Below are 18,258 nucleotides of genomic sequence, written 5' to 3'. Positions count from 1 at the left end.
CTAACTTGCGGTCCTGACACAGCACAAAAAACAGCACGCCATTAATACAATGTTGTTCTTAATAACAATTGTTTTTTCTTCTGTAGACGCTCACTGTCCTCGTGGTCTCACTCGGAGGAAGGGACTTGTGTGTGAAGGTACGATATCTTGAAGTCACTTGTTTTTCTGGACATACAAATACAGTCTTTGCAAGCTTATTACTTAGGCACAAACACACTCCCAGTTGAACATGCACAAAACTCTCTATCAGCTGATTGAGGCTCTGTCTCTGTCCTTGTGTCAGACATTAATGAATGTGAGGTCTTCCCGGGTGTGTGCACTAACGGACGCTGCGTGAATACGCATGGTTCGTTCCATTGCGAATGCACCGAGGGGCTCACGCTGGGTGACGGTGGCCGCACCTGTGTTGGTGAGAATACCGGTTTATGTTTTATTAATTTTTTTCTAGCTGCGGCTGTAGTCCAAAGTGATGTATAGAAATCAGCTACATCAAATATGCACTAATATATATGTGCATGCACACTGTATATATCAGTCGTGTTTTGTTTGTGTGTGTGTTCAGATATCCGCAGTGAGCAGTGTTATCTGAAATGGGATGAGGATGAATGTGGTGAGCCGTTGCCGGGACGTTACCGCTTGGACATGTGCTGCTGCTCAGTGGGTGAAGCGTGGGGTGCAGACTGTGAGGCCTGCCCTAAACCCAGCACCCCAGAGTACAAGAGTATCTGCCCTCGAGGCACAGGCTTCGCCAGCAGAGGAGACATCGTCACAGGCAGATCCTTCTACAAAGGTGCTACTCTAACTGATGTTCGTTTTTTTTTTTACATATGGCTCCATATTCATTGCTGTAGTCATGACTGATTTTTCGCATCATGGCAGCTCCCAGATTCTAATGAACATCAGAGCACAAAGATGTCATAATATAGACTGCACAATATACAATGCATCAAGACAACTAGCGTTCACAAAATGTTAATTTTAATTATAATAGTAAAATAAATGACACCATAAATACACTTCCATTTGAGCCCATGGATGAGTGTCATAGACAAAACAGAATGGCTGGTAAAAAATATTTAAAGCATTTATGAAGTTTTTACAATTAAATAAACAGTAACAGGGGCACCTGGCGACTTGTCCAGGGTGTACCCCGCCTTTCGCCCGTAGTCAGCTGGGATAGGCTCCAGCTTGCCTGCGACCCTGTAGAAGGATAAAGCGGCTAGAGATAATGAGATGAGATGAGATGAGATGAGTAACAGGGGCGGCACGGTGGTGTAGTGGTTAGCGCTGTCGCCTCACAATAAGAAGGTCCAGGTTCGAGCCCCGTGGCCGGCGAGGGCCTTTCTGTGTGGAGTTTGCATGTTCTCCCCGTGTCTGCGTGGGTTTCCTCCGGGTGCTCCGGTTTCCCCCACAGTCCAAAGACATGCAGGTTAGGTTAACTGGTGACTCTAAATTGACCGTAGGTGTGAATGGTTGTCTGTGTCTATGTGTCAGCCCTGTGATGACCTGGCGACTTGTCCAGGGTGTACCCCGCCTTTCGCCCGTAGTCAGCTGGGATAGGCTCCAGCTTGCCTGCGACCCTGTAGAACAGGATAAAGCGGCTAGAGATGATGAGATGAGATAAACAGTAACAAATATTTCTCACTTCACTTAGATCCATTCCATAGGTTTACAAAATGCTTAAATGGAGGGTGTCAGAAACTTTCAAACCTAATTATATTAACAATTAACAGATAATATGGACTGATTCAAGCTAGACGGCCTTTTGATTTCATAAAATCGGTGAAATTTAGTTCCCTCTGAAAGTTGGTCATTGTGATACATGTTTATTTCTGTAATATCTAAAAAAAACCCAGGCCATTCTGTAGCTGGGAAGTTATATAATTTGAGGGGATTCCCTAGCAAATAATGTGCATGAAATCGCTCGCTTCGCGCAGTCAAGCAGACAGAGGAAGTCCGTGTGCGCATGCGCAGGTTTACCTGCTTCTTCTTTTGGGTTTTACGGTAGCTGGCATCCACAGTGTTGCATTACTGCCATCTACAGGTTTACCTTGACCGTGCACTGACAGTTCCATCATTCTGCCGCTAAGTGAACAGCTGATCACACCGAGGTGCTCGCTGACTGCCGATATTTATTAGTTTGGTCCTGCGTTTCCTTCCCTTCGCAACATAACGTCTTTTCTTCTCGCTTTCCATTACTGTTGTTGGTCTTTCTCATTTCATTCGCACACTCACACCCTCCATTTTCCTCTCCTGTTTCAGATTTGTATCCCACAATGCCTTGCGCGAACAGGGAAAGCCCACCACATGATGCATGACGTAGTATCTTGAATTACGTCACGATGAAGCAGGGAAAAATAGCAGAGAATTTAGGGCCACATGGCCCTAAATTCATTAACTGTTCCATTTTTAAAAATCAAATAAAATTGGAAGTCTGTGATTCAAATTCAGTAGCTTTCAGTCCACTAAACAAAAATAATTGGGTGTCAGGGAAAATTCTTTTTATGACCTAAACTTGAAAAATCTGAAAGGCAGTCTACCTTTAATGATTATAATTTGTAATTAATAATTTTAATATTATTGTAACAACAAGCAAAATCAGGCTGGTTGTCAGTGTAATACGGTGTAACTCTGCTTTCTGTCTCTCTCTCTCTCTCTCTCTCTCTCTCTCTCTCTGCTCTCTGTAGATGTGAATGAATGTAAAGTGTTTAAGGGCCTCTGTACACACGGAACGTGCCGGAACACAATCGGCAGCTTCAGGTGTCGCTGTAGCAATGGTTTTGCACCGACCATGGAACAAAGGAACTGCACAGGTGGAGACAAACACATACACACACACATTTAGTTTTTTAGAATAAAAGGTTCTTTTTTTTTTTTGCAAAAAAAGCAGTTTTCCTCATGGGGATCTGCCAAATGTATGCACAAAGTCAAAATGGGCAGATATTCCTATCCTTTGGTCCTCACCAAGATACTATAAAAACATGCTCACACACACAAGCGTACACACAGTCTCTGGCAAGATATTTCTAAATAGATTTATTTCTGCTTATCCATCTTCTCTGTACATCTTTTTAAATTTCTCGCATTCTTTCTTAGACATCGATGAGTGTGCTATCTCTCCGGACCTGTGTGGTCAGGGTACGTGTGTGAACACGCCGGGCAGCTTCGAGTGCGAGTGCTTTGAGGGCTACGAGAGCGGCTTTATGATGATGAAGAACTGCATGGGTGAGAGATGCACACGTGCTATTTACCCTGTATATGCAGGTTTGTCTGAACATGTATAACATCTGTCATCCACTAATCTCTCTCTCTTTCTCTCTCTCTCTCTCTCTCTCTCAGACATTGATGAATGTGAGCGGGATCCCCTGCTGTGTCGTGGAGGTACATGCCTGAACACTGAGGGCAGCTATGAGTGCGAATGCCCACGAGGTCACCAGCTCAGCCCTGAGGGCTCTGCGTGTGAAGGTAGAAACAGTCGAAATGTCACCACACAAAGTTCATTCTCCTCATAAGGAATAATCCTATAAAACCCTTGGAGATGTGCAGTTATAGGAAAATAATCAGCAGCGACCTGATATGAAGTAGAGGTACTGTTATCACCCCAAAGTTGATTACTTTTCACATCCTAAAGTGTTTTCTTCCCATGTAACAAATATATATACACAGTACCAGTCAAAACTTTTGACACACCTTCTAATTCAATGGTTTTCCTTGATTTTTATGAATTAAAAGCCACTTCATGTCTTAAAGTAATGATGGATGTCGTTTCTCTTTACTTAGTTGAGCGGTTCTTGACATAATCTGGATTACTACAGTTGTGGAATAGGGCTGTTTACTGTATGTTTATTATTTACTATTTAATGTTTGATCTGAAACACATGAAGAAGGCAAGGAGTTGCACTAATTAACTTTTGATGAGGCACCTGTTAATTGCAAAGCATTCCAGGTGACTACCTCATGAAGCTGGTTAAGAGAATGCCAATAGTGTGTAAAGCGTCATCAAGGTAAACGCTGGCTACTTTGAAGAATCTAAAACATGAAACACTTTTTGTTTTTTAACACATTTTATCCCCCGCTGGCCGAAAGGCCCGAAGGTGGAATATGTCATGGCGATTTTCGTCCGTCCGTCCTAGAAAAGGGTGCTCACCTTCTGAAATCAACTCCTCTCACAGTCTGTGGAGGAATTTCACCAAACTTGGCAAAAGGCTTTGTTATATGTCGGTAGTACGCATATTGTAATTGCGTTAAACTGGGTCACATTTTACCGGAGTTACAGCCCTTGATTAACAAAATTATACTTTGACAATTTCATGAGTGTGTTTTCCTTCTGAAATGAACTCCTCTCGCAATTTTTGGACGAATTTCTCGAAGCTTGGCAAAAGGCCTTGTTGTATGACAGTAATACGCATACTGCGATTTAATTTCGTTTGTGAACATTTGACCAGAGTTTTGACTCTTGACACTTGGACAATTTCATGAGGTTGTACGTTCTTCTCAAATCAGCTCCTCTCACAGTTTGTGGAGGAATTTCACCAAACTTGGCAAAAGGCTTGGTTATATGACAGTTATACACACATTGAAATTTCGTTTAATTTGGGCAAATTTTACCAGAGTTATGCTTTTGATGATTAACAAACTTGTCCTTTGGCAATTTCATCAAGGTGTGCTTGCTTTCTGAAATCAACTTCCCTCACAATTTTTGGAGGAATTTCATGTAATTTGGCAAAAAGATTTTTATCCCCCACTGGCCAAAAGGCCCGAAGGGGGATCATGTCGTGGCGATGTCCGTCCGTCCATCTCAGGAAGGGTACTCACCTTCTGAAATCAACTCCTCTCACAATTTTTGAAGGAATTTCACGAAACTTGGCAGGATTCTTTGTTATATGTCGGTAATACGTATATTGCAATTTCGTTCAATCCAGTCGCATTTTACCAGAGTTATGGCACAGTTGCCAACGGGGGATATTGTACTCTCAGAGCACTCTTATTTTTTTATCACATAATTCTGTATGTGTTCCATGTGTTATTTCATAGTTTTGATGTCTTAAGTATTGTTCTACAATGTAGAAAATAGTCAAAATACAGACAAACCTATGAATGAGTAGGTGTGTCCAAACTTTTGACTGGTATTGTATATATTTCTTATTAAAGATACGTCATACTTTTTATCTGGTTATAGTTACGCAAATGTTGTGCAATGTCTCTGAAACAAGTGTTGCACATCTTATATCATTTCCATTCGCAATGCAGTGTGAAAGAGACACTCATGCTCCTTTTTTCTCCAACACTTCTGAGTCTCTTCTCTTTTAACCCTCCAGATGTGAACGAGTGCGAGTTGAGTGACAACCTCTGCAGGAACGGCAAGTGTGTGAACATGGTGGGCGCCTACCAGTGCTCATGTAACACAGGCTACCAGGCCACTCCAGACCGGCAGGGCTGTGTGGGTGAGTGACTACCATTCACACTCCTACACCACACACACACAAACAAAAACAAGCACCCTAGGTCTGGAATACAGTACATATTTACATATTTAAAAGCAGCAAATCCTCATTTGAATGTTTTAGACACTGAGTGTGTTGTTGATTTTTGTGTTTTGGTAGATATCGATGAGTGCACAATCATGAACGGAGGTTGTGATACACACTGCACAAACTCAAAGGGCAGCTACGAGTGCAGCTGCAGTGAGGGATACGCCCTGATGCCTGACCTCAGGACCTGTGCTGGTAATCAAACACACAGACGTGCACACACACACACACACACACACACACACACACAGTGTCCTGACCTGTTTATTTATTTGTTCAGACATTGATGAGTGTGAGGACACTCCAGATATCTGTGATGGTGGTCAGTGCACCAACATCCCCGGAGAGTACCGCTGCCTCTGTTTCGACGGCTTTATGTCCTCCATGGACATGCGCTCCTGCGTGGGTAAGAAAGCAATACATATCCATACACACACGATGCTGTATTTTTGCCTGATTGTCTAATACTCATGCGTGTTTGATTCTCAAGATGTCAACGAGTGTGAATTGAACCCCAACATCTGTCTGCACGGCGAATGCGAGAACACTAAGGGCTCTTTCATCTGTCACTGCCAGCTGGGATATTTTGTAAAGAAAGGATCTACTGGCTGTACAGGTATGTGTGTGTGTAATTTTCTGTCTCCATGTTACAGTATGTGCATGTCTTTGTGTCTAACATTGTACATTTATGTCTTTTTTTCATCCACTTAAACGAAACATCTCATTTTTTAAAAATCCACTTTCACCGTTTTCACTGCATTATTTGTCTTTGTTGTAATCTAGATGTCAACGAGTGTGAGATTGGTGCTCATAACTGTGACATGCACGCCGCCTGCGTCAACGTCCCTGGGAGCTTTAAATGCCGCTGCAGGGACGGCTGGGTGGGAGACGGAATTAAATGTGTAGGTGAGGGACTGTGCAAAAGAACACGGTGATAAAGCATAGACCTTACACACACTCATCAATTAAAACACTTTCTATTTACATTTTAGAGCTGCAGTAGCTACGAGCTCCCTTTTGTCTCTAGTTTCTCCATGAGCGCTAACCCTGTGGCGTGTATATGTCCGTGTGTGTAGATTTGGACGAATGCTCCACAGAGGACCACAGCTGCAACCCCAACGCTGACTGTGTCAACACTCCTGGCTCGTACCGCTGCGCCTGCAAGGAGGGTTTCAATGGAGACGGCTTCTCCTGCTCCGGTACAGGAAACATCAATCACCACCTCTGCTGAAAAGCCACTACTTTCTTACTGTTTCTAATTGCTTCCATTAACCATTATGTGCTCATGGGCGATGGTTAATGGACTTCAGAAAATTCTGTTTAGGAAACTAAACTTTCACAGAAGGAGAAAGAACTTTATACTTTATAGCCTGATATTGTTGAATGGATTGCAGGCAGCACTCAAGTTAAATCCAGTCTTGCCCCTTTTCCACCAAATCAGTTCCAGGGCTGGTTCGGGGCCAGTGCTTAGTTTGGAACCGGGTTTTCTGTTTCCACTGACAAAGAACTGGCTCTGGGGCCAGAAAAACTGGTTCCAGGCTAGCACCAACTCTCTGCTGGGCCAGAGGAAAGAACCGCTTACGTCAGTGGGGGGGCGGAGTTGTTAAGACCAACAACAATAACAAGACCACGAAAGATCGCCATTTTTAAGCGACGAGAAGCAGCAGCTGTACAAATGCGAAGTCAGCCATTATTATTATTGTTGTTTTTGCTGCTGCTTCTTTCGTGTTGTTTTTGCTTCGATATTCCTGCCAAGGTTTATGCAAACGTAGTGCCGTAACTGACGTATACAGCGACGTAATGACGTGTCTTCCCTTAGCACCGCGAGCTATGGAAAAGCAAGCTGGTTCTCAGCTGGCTCGCAAATTGAACGAGTTGTGAACCAGCACCGGCACCGGCCCCGAACCAGCCCTGGAACTGATTTGGTGGAAAAGGGGTATCTGCCAGTTGCAAGCTTGAACACGTGACCTGACCACCATTTCACATCTGCGGCTTATCACAAAATCCTGACATTAAATACACATAATTTAGCTCCATGAATCTAAACACACTGTCGCACTAACATTACCAATGGCCCTTTTCCACTACCCTTTTTCAGCTCACTTCAGCTCGCTTCAGCTCACTTCAGCCCGACACGGCTCGCGTTTCGACTACCAAAAACCAGCACGACTCAGCTCGTTTCAGCCCTGCTTAGCCCCTAAAACTCGCACCGTTTTGGAGTGGGGCTGAAGCGAGCCAAGCCGTGCCGAGTGAGGTTGGGGGCGTGAGCAGACACTCCCCTGTGCACTGATTGGTGAGGAGGCGTGTCCTCACATGCCCACACACGCCCCGCGAGCGCGCTGGGATCTGTAAACACCGCAAACCCGGAAGAAGAATAATTACGAATTACGAGAATTTCTGAAGCCTTATGCGCCTCGCCTCATCTATACGCTCTTGCCAGTATCTGTCCGCATTGTCGGTGACAACAAGCCACAGCACCAAGACCAGCAACACTAACGACTCCATGTCCTCCATGTTTATTGTTTACTATTCGGGTCGTGAGACTACCGCTTAAAAGCTCACTGAATCAGTGACATACAGAGCATCGTGGACGAGTTCGCGGAGCGCAAGGCTCGTCATATGCCCTTCAAATAATGCGCGCAGTAGGCTATTGATGTTTTATTATGAGCCATGTACAGTATGTCACCTGTTTTTTTGTTTCTGAGTTACATGTTCGTTTGAAGGACTTAATGTACAAAATAACATAGTTGCACCCCGTAGTGTTGAAATTGGTAAACACAGTGCATTCAGTGAGGTTTGCACCGCCCTCCTTTTATTTCTGACTCTTCCTGTCACCGTTGCAACCTCTGAGCGCTCATTCGTATGCCCTTCAAATAATGTGCGCAGTATAGGCTATTGATGTTTTATTATGAGCCATGTACAGTATCCTAATGTTTTTTGTTTCTGAGTTACATGTTCGTTTGAAGGATTTGATGTACTAAATAACATAGTTGCACCCGGTAGTGTTGAAATTGGTAAACACCGCAGTTGCGGACATTTTGTAGCCTAAAATGATGTTATGATAAGCTTTAATAAAGGGCCCGGTCATTTGCCCCGCCCCCGGCCCGGCTCTGACTTGTTCCGCCACTGTCACTGATGTCACTGTTTGCGCTGCTTAACGACATCACGTGACGTCCACCCACTTTCGCTAACTCCACCCAATGTGTCCACCCACTTCCAGCCAGCACGGTTCAGCGCGGTTGTAGTCGAAATGCAACTCCAACAGCCCCGCTCAGCTCGACTCAGCACGACTCAGCACGGCACGGCTCAGCCGCGTTTGTAGTGGAAAAGCGGCACAAGTTACCTCTTTAGTTTAGTAAACATTAATGTTAACCTCTCTAGCAGAGGCTATGTGATGTTACATAGCTAGCCAAGTATTTACAGTAACACATATTTTGACCTAATTAACACTTAATTATAATGGCTTTATGTTTGGTGCATGTTGAGATACAGTAAATATATTTACAGAGATATGAAATGTGAGGATATTGATGCGCATATTCTTTTTTTTTTCCATATTTATTTTGCAAGTAAATCCAGCAGCTACGTTTGTTAGCTAGCATTTAGTAATTAAGGAATCAAACACTTATGGGTGTGCTGTTATAGGAAAATAAATCAATGACATGACCTGATGCAAAGCTGAGTTACTGTTACCACCCCAGAGTTGATCATTTTCCAATAGCAGCACATCCCGACGGGTTTTATTCCTCTTACGTTACAGTGTTTTGCTAACAGTTAGTACAAAATACTGTTCAACTTCCTGCTTTCACTTACATTAGAGCATTGATGAACAGTCGTTCCTTCACCAGCCTCGGGGTTTTTTTTTTTAAGTTAATGAGACAAAAAACACAGCTTGTTATTGTAAACTGCAAATTGCAAACTTTTCTCTCCTGATGACTTGCCTGTGGCAGAAACCTTACTGACCTTTACAAAAGCGCTGACACTGGAGACTCCTTCCTTCTCAAGCATGTGATTGGTTGATTCAGTATAACTGAAGGTCCATCCTTGTTGATTCAGTCATGTAGAATGAAGATGCACACAGAGATGTGTAAAAGGTCGCCCACTCTGCTTTTGTCTCTCAGACACAGATGAGTGTGCAGATAATGTGAACCTGTGTGAGAACGGCCAGTGTCTGAACACTCCTGGAGGCTACCGCTGCGAGTGTGAGATGGGTTTCACTCCTACTGAGGACAGCAGGACCTGCCAGGGTACACACACACACACACACACATTTATATGGATGTATAGCACACACACTCACTATTTTTTTATACAATTTACAGACATAGATGAATGCAACTTCCAGAACATCTGTGTGTTCGGAACATGCCAGAATCTACCTGGGATGTTCCGCTGTGTGTGTGACGATGGATACGAACTGGACCGCAGTGGAGGCAACTGCACAGGTGAGAGGGAGTACTGTAGATTTACACACTGTACGGAGTGCAATACACAGCCCTTAAATTCTATATGTTTAAAGTACATAAGTTTATCAATCATCTAAATCACATTAGTAAAATAAAAGGAGTTGTGCTGCCTATAAAACAGGACCTCATACTGTTGTAGTCCAGTATATCGTACATATACTGTAGGCTACAAAATATAAATGATGCTTTACCATATAAGTTTCAGCACCAATCAGACCTTACCTTAGACCTTAGTTCCTCCTGTGCCTTTCGAGGCACATCGGGCAGCAAGCTTCCATGTCCGTTTATCGGCTGCTACTGTCTCCGCTTCCTCCCAGGCGATGTTTGCCCTTTTTAGATCTTCCAGGAATGTCCTTCGCCAGGTGTTTTTTTTGGCCTTCCTCTCTTTCTTCTGCCGCCTGGAGGAACCCAGGTCATGGCTGTTTTGGAGTGTCTATGTCTGGGTAGGCGGAGGATGTGTCCTGCCAGCTGCATCCTCTTGGCTGTAATAATGTCAATGAGCGGTCTTGATTTAGCCCTTCTGAGGATTTTTTTCATTTGTTACGTGCTCTTGCCACCTCACCTTTAAGATCTTCCTTAGGTTTCTCTGGTGGAAGGCATCCAGCTTTTTGGTTATTTTGACAGAATCAGAATGACCAATCAGAAGGTACAGTAAATTGATGCAGAGCTATAATGAAGCTATAATGAAGGCTGGCACCAGTGAGTCTCAATTCATTTTTAGTTCCAACCCAAGAGTCAGTATTTTTCGATGGACTAGAAACTATTTTGCTGACAAACTCAGCATTTTCAAAAACCAAATTATCAAAAAAATAATTATCAAAAAATTGCGTTATATGAGAGGCAACAATGAGACACGACCAGAACAGTTACAGTGATGACAACACCAATATCGATGAAGCGCTTTGATTAACATTTTCCTTTCTTTGATTGGCTTTTTGGTTAACCAGCTTGTGTTTGTTCCAACCGAATTGCTAAAAAGGTTTTCAATAACTTTCATTTTAAGCCATTTTGACTGAACTCTGAAATTTCAAGAACACTGTAAAAGGTATTATCATCTCAATAAAACATCCATTAAATCAACATTCCATATGTTGAGAATTTCTATTTATTTGTATTACAATTGTGCTGTATGTTTTTTTTTTTAGAAACACACACACACTTATGTAGGGGAGACTTGGGAGAGGGGAGACTTGGGACAGTTTGTATTCCCATAAATTAATTTCAACCAATCAGGTTTTAGATTACATCAGAAGTTAGATGTTACCCCTTAGAGTAACCTATTTCCTTTGGCGCCTCAAAGCTGGAGACTTGTCAGAGCGTAGGCACTTACGGATGTAAATGCAGAGGAGAGTGGGGAAGCAGACTGTCGACGAAGCCAAAACGATAGACAAGAAGCGAGGTCAGGGAACAAGCGAGAGTCGGTCGATCAGCAAACAATGTAGAGAAGACGAGACAAAGCGTGTAAACGAAGGAAGGCTAGCAAAGGTCAGAAAATTGAGAGGCAGATAGAAAAATGCAAGGCTTGGTGGGTGAATACAGAACAATACTTCGCGTTGGAGTGGAGTGTGAGTGTGGTTTAAGTAGGAGAGGGGGCTAACTGAGGAAATGAGTGTCAGCTGTAGTTAATCTTCGGGAGACAGAGGGCACTGTGAGTCTTGGGGATCGTAGTCTTGAATGTCCATGTTTGTAGTTTTGAGTGTCAACAGCAGGTTTACTGACAAGACTGCAGTAAGGTTTTTGCAGTTAAATATTTTTCTCAACCAAAACTTGTATTGTCTACTTCGTCTCCACCTCCATTCTGTGGTGTAATGTACGCTGGTGAATTGGGGATTTGTTAGGAATTAAAGTTATGTAGCGATTAGTTACCATATATTGTTATTTATTAACCCCTTGGGCGGCACGGTGGTGTAGTGGTTAGCGCTGTCGCCTCACAGCAAGAAGGTCCTGGGTTCGAGCCCCGGGGCCGGCGAGGGCCTTTCTGTGCGGAGTTTGCATGTTCTCCCCGTGTCCGCGTGGGTTTCCTCCGGGTGCTCCGGTTTCCCCCACAGTCCAAAGACATGCAGGTTAGGTTAACTGGTGACTCTAAATTGACCGTAGGTGTGAATGTGAGTGTGAATGGTTGTCTGTGTCTATGTGTCAGCCCTGTGATGACCTGGCGACTTGTCCAGGGTGTACCCCGCCTTTCGCCCGTAGTCAGCTGGGATAGGCTCCAGCTTGCCTGCGACCCTGTAGAACAGGATAAAGCGGCTAGAGATAATGTGATGTGATGTGATATTAACCCCTTCAATGCCCTTGGATGAGTCACGTACACTACCGTTCAAAAGTTTGGGTTCACCCAGACAATTTTGTGTTTTCCATGAAAAGTCACACTTTTATTTACCACCATAAGTTGTAAAATGAATAGAAAATATAGTCAAGACATTTTTCTGGCCATTTTGAGCATTTAATCGACCCCACAAATGTGATGCTCCAGAAACTCAATCTGCTCAAAGGAAGGTCAGTTTTATAGCTTCTCTAAAGAGCTCAACTGTTTTCAGCTGTGCTAACATGATTGTACAAGGGTTTTCTAATCATCCATTAGCCTTCTGAGGCAATGAGCAAACACATTGTACCATTAGAACACTGGAGTGAGAGTTGCTGGAAATAGGCCTCTATACACCTATGGAGATGTTGCACCAAAAACCAGGCATTTGCAGCTAGAATAGTCATTTACCACATTAGCAATGTATAGAGTGGATTTCTGATTAGTTTAAAGTGATCTTCATTGAAAAGAACAGTGCTTTTCTTTCAAAAATAAGGACATTTCAAAGTGACCCCAAACTTTTGAACGGTAGTGTATGTCATGAAATCTTTTACCGCTGTGCCTTATGACGTACGCTACTCGTCATAAACGCTTCCTTTTATGTACCTTACATGGCACGTTACTTTTACTTCACAGTGGCACATTACTGTGAATTGGCCTAGTGATTAGCATGTCTGCCTCACGATTGCGAGATTGTGAGTTCTGTTCACGGTCGGGTTGTACTAAAGACCATCATAAAAATGGTACCCAGTTACTTGGAATGTGTGGACCCTTGGTATACATTGTGATTTCAAGTACTAGTAATTCATGTTTATGGACAGGTTCTCATTGACAAGACCTGTTGTTTTGGGGTTTTTGATTACTAAAGTTATTTTTACTCTACAACAGTGGGTTTTTTTTGTGATTTCCCGATACAAATATTAAAAATATAGTTCTGAGCAAGTTAGAGAAAGATTATCAAAATATCCCAATTTTGTCCTATATGCCTGGCACATTACAATTAATTATGGGTGGCAGCCAAGGGGTTAAACTTAAATTCTGGGGAAAAAACATTTAAGGATTTTTTCAAAAGGCCAGTTGGGGAGAGTTGGGACAGTTCATGTTGCAGGTTTTTTTCTTGTGGTTTACAACTCTAAAATTGCTTAAAATTGTTTGTTAAAAATGTGGGCGTGTCCCTGCATGAGGATTAAGCTCATTTCATTCCTTCTGGAGAATGGAACTGTTTTGTCTAGTCAGGTTTTGGGTAAGCTCACATTTTTCTATCGTTGTACCAGCATTGTGTGTTCATACAGTTCATATGTTACAAGATTTAATAATAAATAAAAATTAAACATGTAGGCCTAGGTATTTTATGTTTGTTCCATGTCTCCCCTGAATGTCTCATGTCTCACCACAAAAAATAATGACAGAAAAGTGAAGCCTGAAGGCCAGTATGTGACAAGCTGAGAAACTAATGTTGTGGTAAGAGGGTGTAGTAAATACACTCTAATGTAATATGAACGTGACGCTGACTGCAAAGAATTGCACACAATCTACAAAAGCTGAAAACTTGTCCTAAGCCTCTCCGCTCTCCCCTACGCATGATCTGTAGACATAACACGTGGTGAAAAGCTCAAGTGAAATACATATTCCACATCAGATAACTCGTCTCTCTCTCTCTCTCTCTCTCTCTCTCGCGCTCTCAGACGTGAATGAGTGTGCTGACCCGGTGAACTGCATTAATGGCCTGTGTGTGAACATACCAGGAAGCTACATGTGTAACTGCCCTCCAGACTTTGAGCTCAACCCCACAGGAGTGGGCTGCGTGGGTGAGTGTGTCAGTCAGTCAGTGACATCACTGAGGGGAACAGCAGCAAGTAAAATCTCACCCTGCCTTCACATCAGCAAGCCATAAGTCAGTTACTTTACCCGTATCATTGTGCAAGTGGAATTTAGACTGTTTTCAGTATTGTAGTAAATCTACAAAACACCAAGAACAACCCGTGCATAGTCAATTAGATTGAGAGAGTCATTTGGATTTGTCGTAATTTATTTACAAAAAATGTAACAAAGAAATGACAATATGCTTCGAGAACATGGTTCTTTATCAAAGACATTATCATTATCATTTCCATTTAGTGTGCAGAAGTGCAGCGTCAGCCAACAGCATGAGACAATTATGTGCATCTACAGATTTTATTGGCATTCGTGACATTAGAGAAGGACATTATTTATAAAAAGGCATGCAATGAGCCACTGAAAAGAATTTGCAGTGTCCTACTGTATTTGAGTTATTTGTGGGTTGAATGTGTGTGCATGTGTCTTTCGCTGTCTGTCTGTCTTTCTTTAGACACTCGGGTGGGTAACTGTTTCCTGCACACACTGGATCGGGGTGACGGAGGCATTTCATGCCACACTGAGATAGGAGTGGGCGTGTCTCGAGCCTCCTGTTGCTGCTCTCTGGGCGGAGCTTGGGGGAATCCATGTGAACTCTGTCCCCCGATCAACTCCAGTACGTCCTTTCAGTTGCTCATGAACACAACTCACCAACAACAACTGCTACTAAAAATTATACCAATAAATAAATAAACATATAAATAAATAAATAGTTTTCACTGACGTCACGGCATTCCGGGGAACGCCCTCCAGCCGCCATATTGTGGGGCAAACAAAGGACCATCGCCATTACCGGCTATGTTATCTCGGACGAATTTATAAAGTTATATAGTCAGTTTTCTAAAATAAAGATCAATGTCGGCAAAATCAAGCAAACGGAAGTATATGGACACATTGGACGACATCTCACGACAATGGTATGCAGCCAAACTGGCCTTGATTGGGGGAATTGACCCCTACGAAGTAGACAAAGATGCATTTTCAAGTGACTATGCAGGGCTGCCATCCATATCGTACCCTGATATTGTGAACTATTTCGTGAATAGTAAAAGTGCCTACACACTTGATGACCTCAAAGCATACAAGTCGCTGGAGTCATACAATTATTTTGTCTGTGGCTGGGTCCGCGAAGTCCACCATATAAAAACAAGTGACAGTCGTGTCCTAATTACAGCCAAGGTATGTAAACATTGGAATTTTAGAGCTCTCAACACTGCATATAAATATGTGTGTGTATAATATCGAGTTGATTTAAGACTATTATGAATACTGTGCAATATTACTTTGCATCGGAAAGCTGCGCACATTTGCGCGAAGCTGCGCAAATGTGCGCAGCTTTCCGATCCACTGTTTTTTTCTCATCCTTATACTTCCTGTTTCATGGACTGTAACGGATTTGCTTATTTAGTAATTTTAATACAGAATTTACTTTGAAATTATAATCAGATACTCCAACGCCCCCCCAAAAAAAAAATCAGATCTGCGCGATTCAGCCGTGAAAAAGGCGGCATCCACCAAAAGGCACACTTTTTGCATCCCTGCATACAGAATAGACCTAAAATGTTTTTCAAAAATGACCCTTGCGTGAGTGAAGTGACAAGTGTCAAATAGAAACGTCACAAATGAGCGATATTAAGTGTACATTACAATGTAAACGTACACTCAGCGGTTCCAGTTAGGCATTCTCCAGAGATTGTTTACACGATGTTTTGGTTTCCAAAAACAAACTTAAACACAATTGATTGTTTATTTAAACAACTTGCCACTTATAAAATGATCGGAGCAGACTTTGCTGTGTTTGGAAGGCTGATAATCCTTGCGGTTGATTCTCGCAAGCCATAGATTTCTCCTTTGTATGCTGAGTTTCTTTGTTTGCTCGCCTTCGTGCTCCCGTACAGTGGGAATTCCATAAAAGCTCCGCTTGACGTCATCATCTGACCTATTACGACAGCCGTGAATACAACAGGTGTGCACCATTGCTAGCTTTAAATAGCTTGCTTGGGTTCTTTTGAAGACTTTGTACTCGCGCGTTACAATGTGTGCTCAGTGACCCGTACGGTAAGCTTGACCCGCAAGATGGCCGCCACTAGGGAATCCCCGACTCTGTGACGTCATGTGAAAACCATCTATAAAGTTATTACAAATTGTAGAAATTTTATTAAAGATCGTATTAAAGTTAATAATAATAATAATAATAAAAAAACTTTATTTATACAGCACTTTTCATACATTAAAATGTAAATTAGATTAGAAAGTCTGAAAATTGGATTAGAAAGTCATATAAGGCAGGTGTATGAAAGGCTAGTTTAGGTGTGTGTGTGTTGTTGTTGTTGTTGTTTGATGTGAAATCATGAAGAAATTTTAACAAGCTCTCTCTATGTAGCTGAATACAAAACTTTGTGTCCCGGAGGAGAAGGCTTCAGACCCAACCCGATCACAGTCATTCTGGAGGGTAAGTCTGTGCGTGTGTGTGTGTGTGTGTGTTCTGAGTGTCCTTGCTATATCAATTTGTGTGTACATCTGCAGTATCCTTGCTGCAGCTGTGACTGTTGACTGCTAATGGCCTTACTGTCTCCACTCTGATGCTCGCATTAACAGTTCCTCTTTCTCTTCTTCTGAACAGACATAGACGAATGCCAGGAACTGCCTGGTCTGTGTCAGGGGGGCAACTGTGTCAACACATTTGGCAGTTTCCAGTGTGAATGTCCTGCTGGATACTTCCTCAATGAGGAGACGCGCATCTGTGAAGGTGATGGCGCGATAAGAAATTCGCCTCACTCCTAATTTAAGTTCATGTTTAAAGGAGAAATCATCTCAAATTTTAATATTCCTCATACTTACATTACAAATTTATAAGCTTAGAAAATGACTTAGAATTTACATTGCGACTTTGCAGTCAAAATCTTTTTTGGAATGATATCCTTTTAATATACTGCGAGTTGGCCTAGTGGTTAGCATGTCTGCCTCTTGACTGGGAGATCGTGAGTTCTACTCGTGGTCGGGTCATACCAAAGACCATCATAAAAATGGTACCTACTACTATCTGGTAAGGCACGCCGCAATACAGATATGAGTGGGGAGTCAAACTCTTGTGGTTACCAGAGGACCAGCCCCTAGCTGTATACACTACTGTTCAAAAGTTTGGGGTCACCCAGACAATTTTGTGTTTTCCATGAAAAGTCACACTTTTATTTACCACCATAAGTTGTAAAATGAATAGAAAATATAGTCAAGACATTTTTCTGGCCATTTTGAGCATTTAATCGACCCCACAAATGTGATGCTCCAGAAACTCAATCTGCTCAAAGGAAGGTCAGTTTTATAGCTTCTCTAAAGAGCTCAACTGTTTTCAGCTGTGCTAACATGATTGTACAAGGGTTTTCTAATCATCCATTAGCCTTCTGAGGCAATGAGCAAACACATTGTACCATTAAAACACTGGAGTGAGAGTTGCTGGAAATGGGCCTCTATACACCTATGGAGATATTGCACCAAAAACCAGACATTTGCAGCTAGAATAGTCATTTACCACATTAGCAATGTATAGAGTGGATTTCTGATTAGTTTAAAGTGATCTTCATTGAAAAGAACAGTGCTTTTCTTTCAAAAATAAGGACATTTCAAAGTGACCCCAAACTTTTGAACGGTAGTGTAGGTGAGAGGTTGAGGGCTGTTGAAACGGAGATTGGTGCCACACCCACACGCCTTAAAGAACTGGTTCGTACTGGGACAGGAGACTGATTCTGGTGTGAGAGGGACTTTGACTTGACTCACTTTGATCCTTTTAATATATTCTTTTAATGACCTCTATAATAAAATATGAAGTAACAACCTATGGGATAAAGCACTTTTCCTACAAACCTGATGATTGACTCACACATGGTGATATGATCATATTTTTGGATCATGCATTTTTATTAAAGGAAGACTTTATCCTGGCTGTAGTTATCCTGTCAGACCTGAATCTGGAATGACTGAAGGTTGTGTCTGTGATTTTATCAATTAAAATTCACTGGTTTGCTTTCTGTCATGATAAACGAAGAAAGATTTGAGTTCATTAATGACAGTTTCTCTGAGAATGACA

The 18,258-nt window shown here is 42.4% G+C and overlaps 1 protein-coding gene across 1 annotated transcript in view; it reads left to right on the top strand.

The window, feature by feature from the left end:
• The window catches only part of fbn2b (fibrillin 2b), a 175,173-nt gene that overhangs the window by 109,834 nt on the left and 47,081 nt on the right, over positions 1 to 18,258 (top strand). The window contains exons 22-39 of the mRNA XM_060941303.1: positions 87 to 137; positions 284 to 409; positions 563 to 790; positions 2,688 to 2,813; positions 3,097 to 3,225; positions 3,340 to 3,465; positions 5,319 to 5,444; positions 5,604 to 5,726; positions 5,812 to 5,937; positions 6,022 to 6,147; positions 6,315 to 6,437; positions 6,608 to 6,730; positions 9,653 to 9,778; positions 9,854 to 9,976; positions 13,985 to 14,107; positions 14,629 to 14,790; positions 16,558 to 16,626; positions 16,798 to 16,923. Of these exons, the coding sequence (XP_060797286.1) occupies positions 87 to 137; positions 284 to 409; positions 563 to 790; positions 2,688 to 2,813; positions 3,097 to 3,225; positions 3,340 to 3,465; positions 5,319 to 5,444; positions 5,604 to 5,726; positions 5,812 to 5,937; positions 6,022 to 6,147; positions 6,315 to 6,437; positions 6,608 to 6,730; positions 9,653 to 9,778; positions 9,854 to 9,976; positions 13,985 to 14,107; positions 14,629 to 14,790; positions 16,558 to 16,626; positions 16,798 to 16,923 (2,262 nt within the window). The remainder of the gene's footprint in view (positions 1 to 86; positions 138 to 283; positions 410 to 562; positions 791 to 2,687; positions 2,814 to 3,096; positions 3,226 to 3,339; positions 3,466 to 5,318; positions 5,445 to 5,603; positions 5,727 to 5,811; positions 5,938 to 6,021; positions 6,148 to 6,314; positions 6,438 to 6,607; positions 6,731 to 9,652; positions 9,779 to 9,853; positions 9,977 to 13,984; positions 14,108 to 14,628; positions 14,791 to 16,557; positions 16,627 to 16,797; positions 16,924 to 18,258) is intronic.

Source organism: Neoarius graeffei, chromosome 15 (genome assembly GCF_027579695.1).
Source record: "Neoarius graeffei isolate fNeoGra1 chromosome 15, fNeoGra1.pri, whole genome shotgun sequence".
NCBI classification, from domain to species: Eukaryota; Metazoa; Chordata; class Actinopteri; order Siluriformes; family Ariidae; genus Neoarius; species Neoarius graeffei.
Note: the sequence above shows the minus strand (reverse complement) of the source record. Positions and strands in the feature narration are given on the sequence as shown.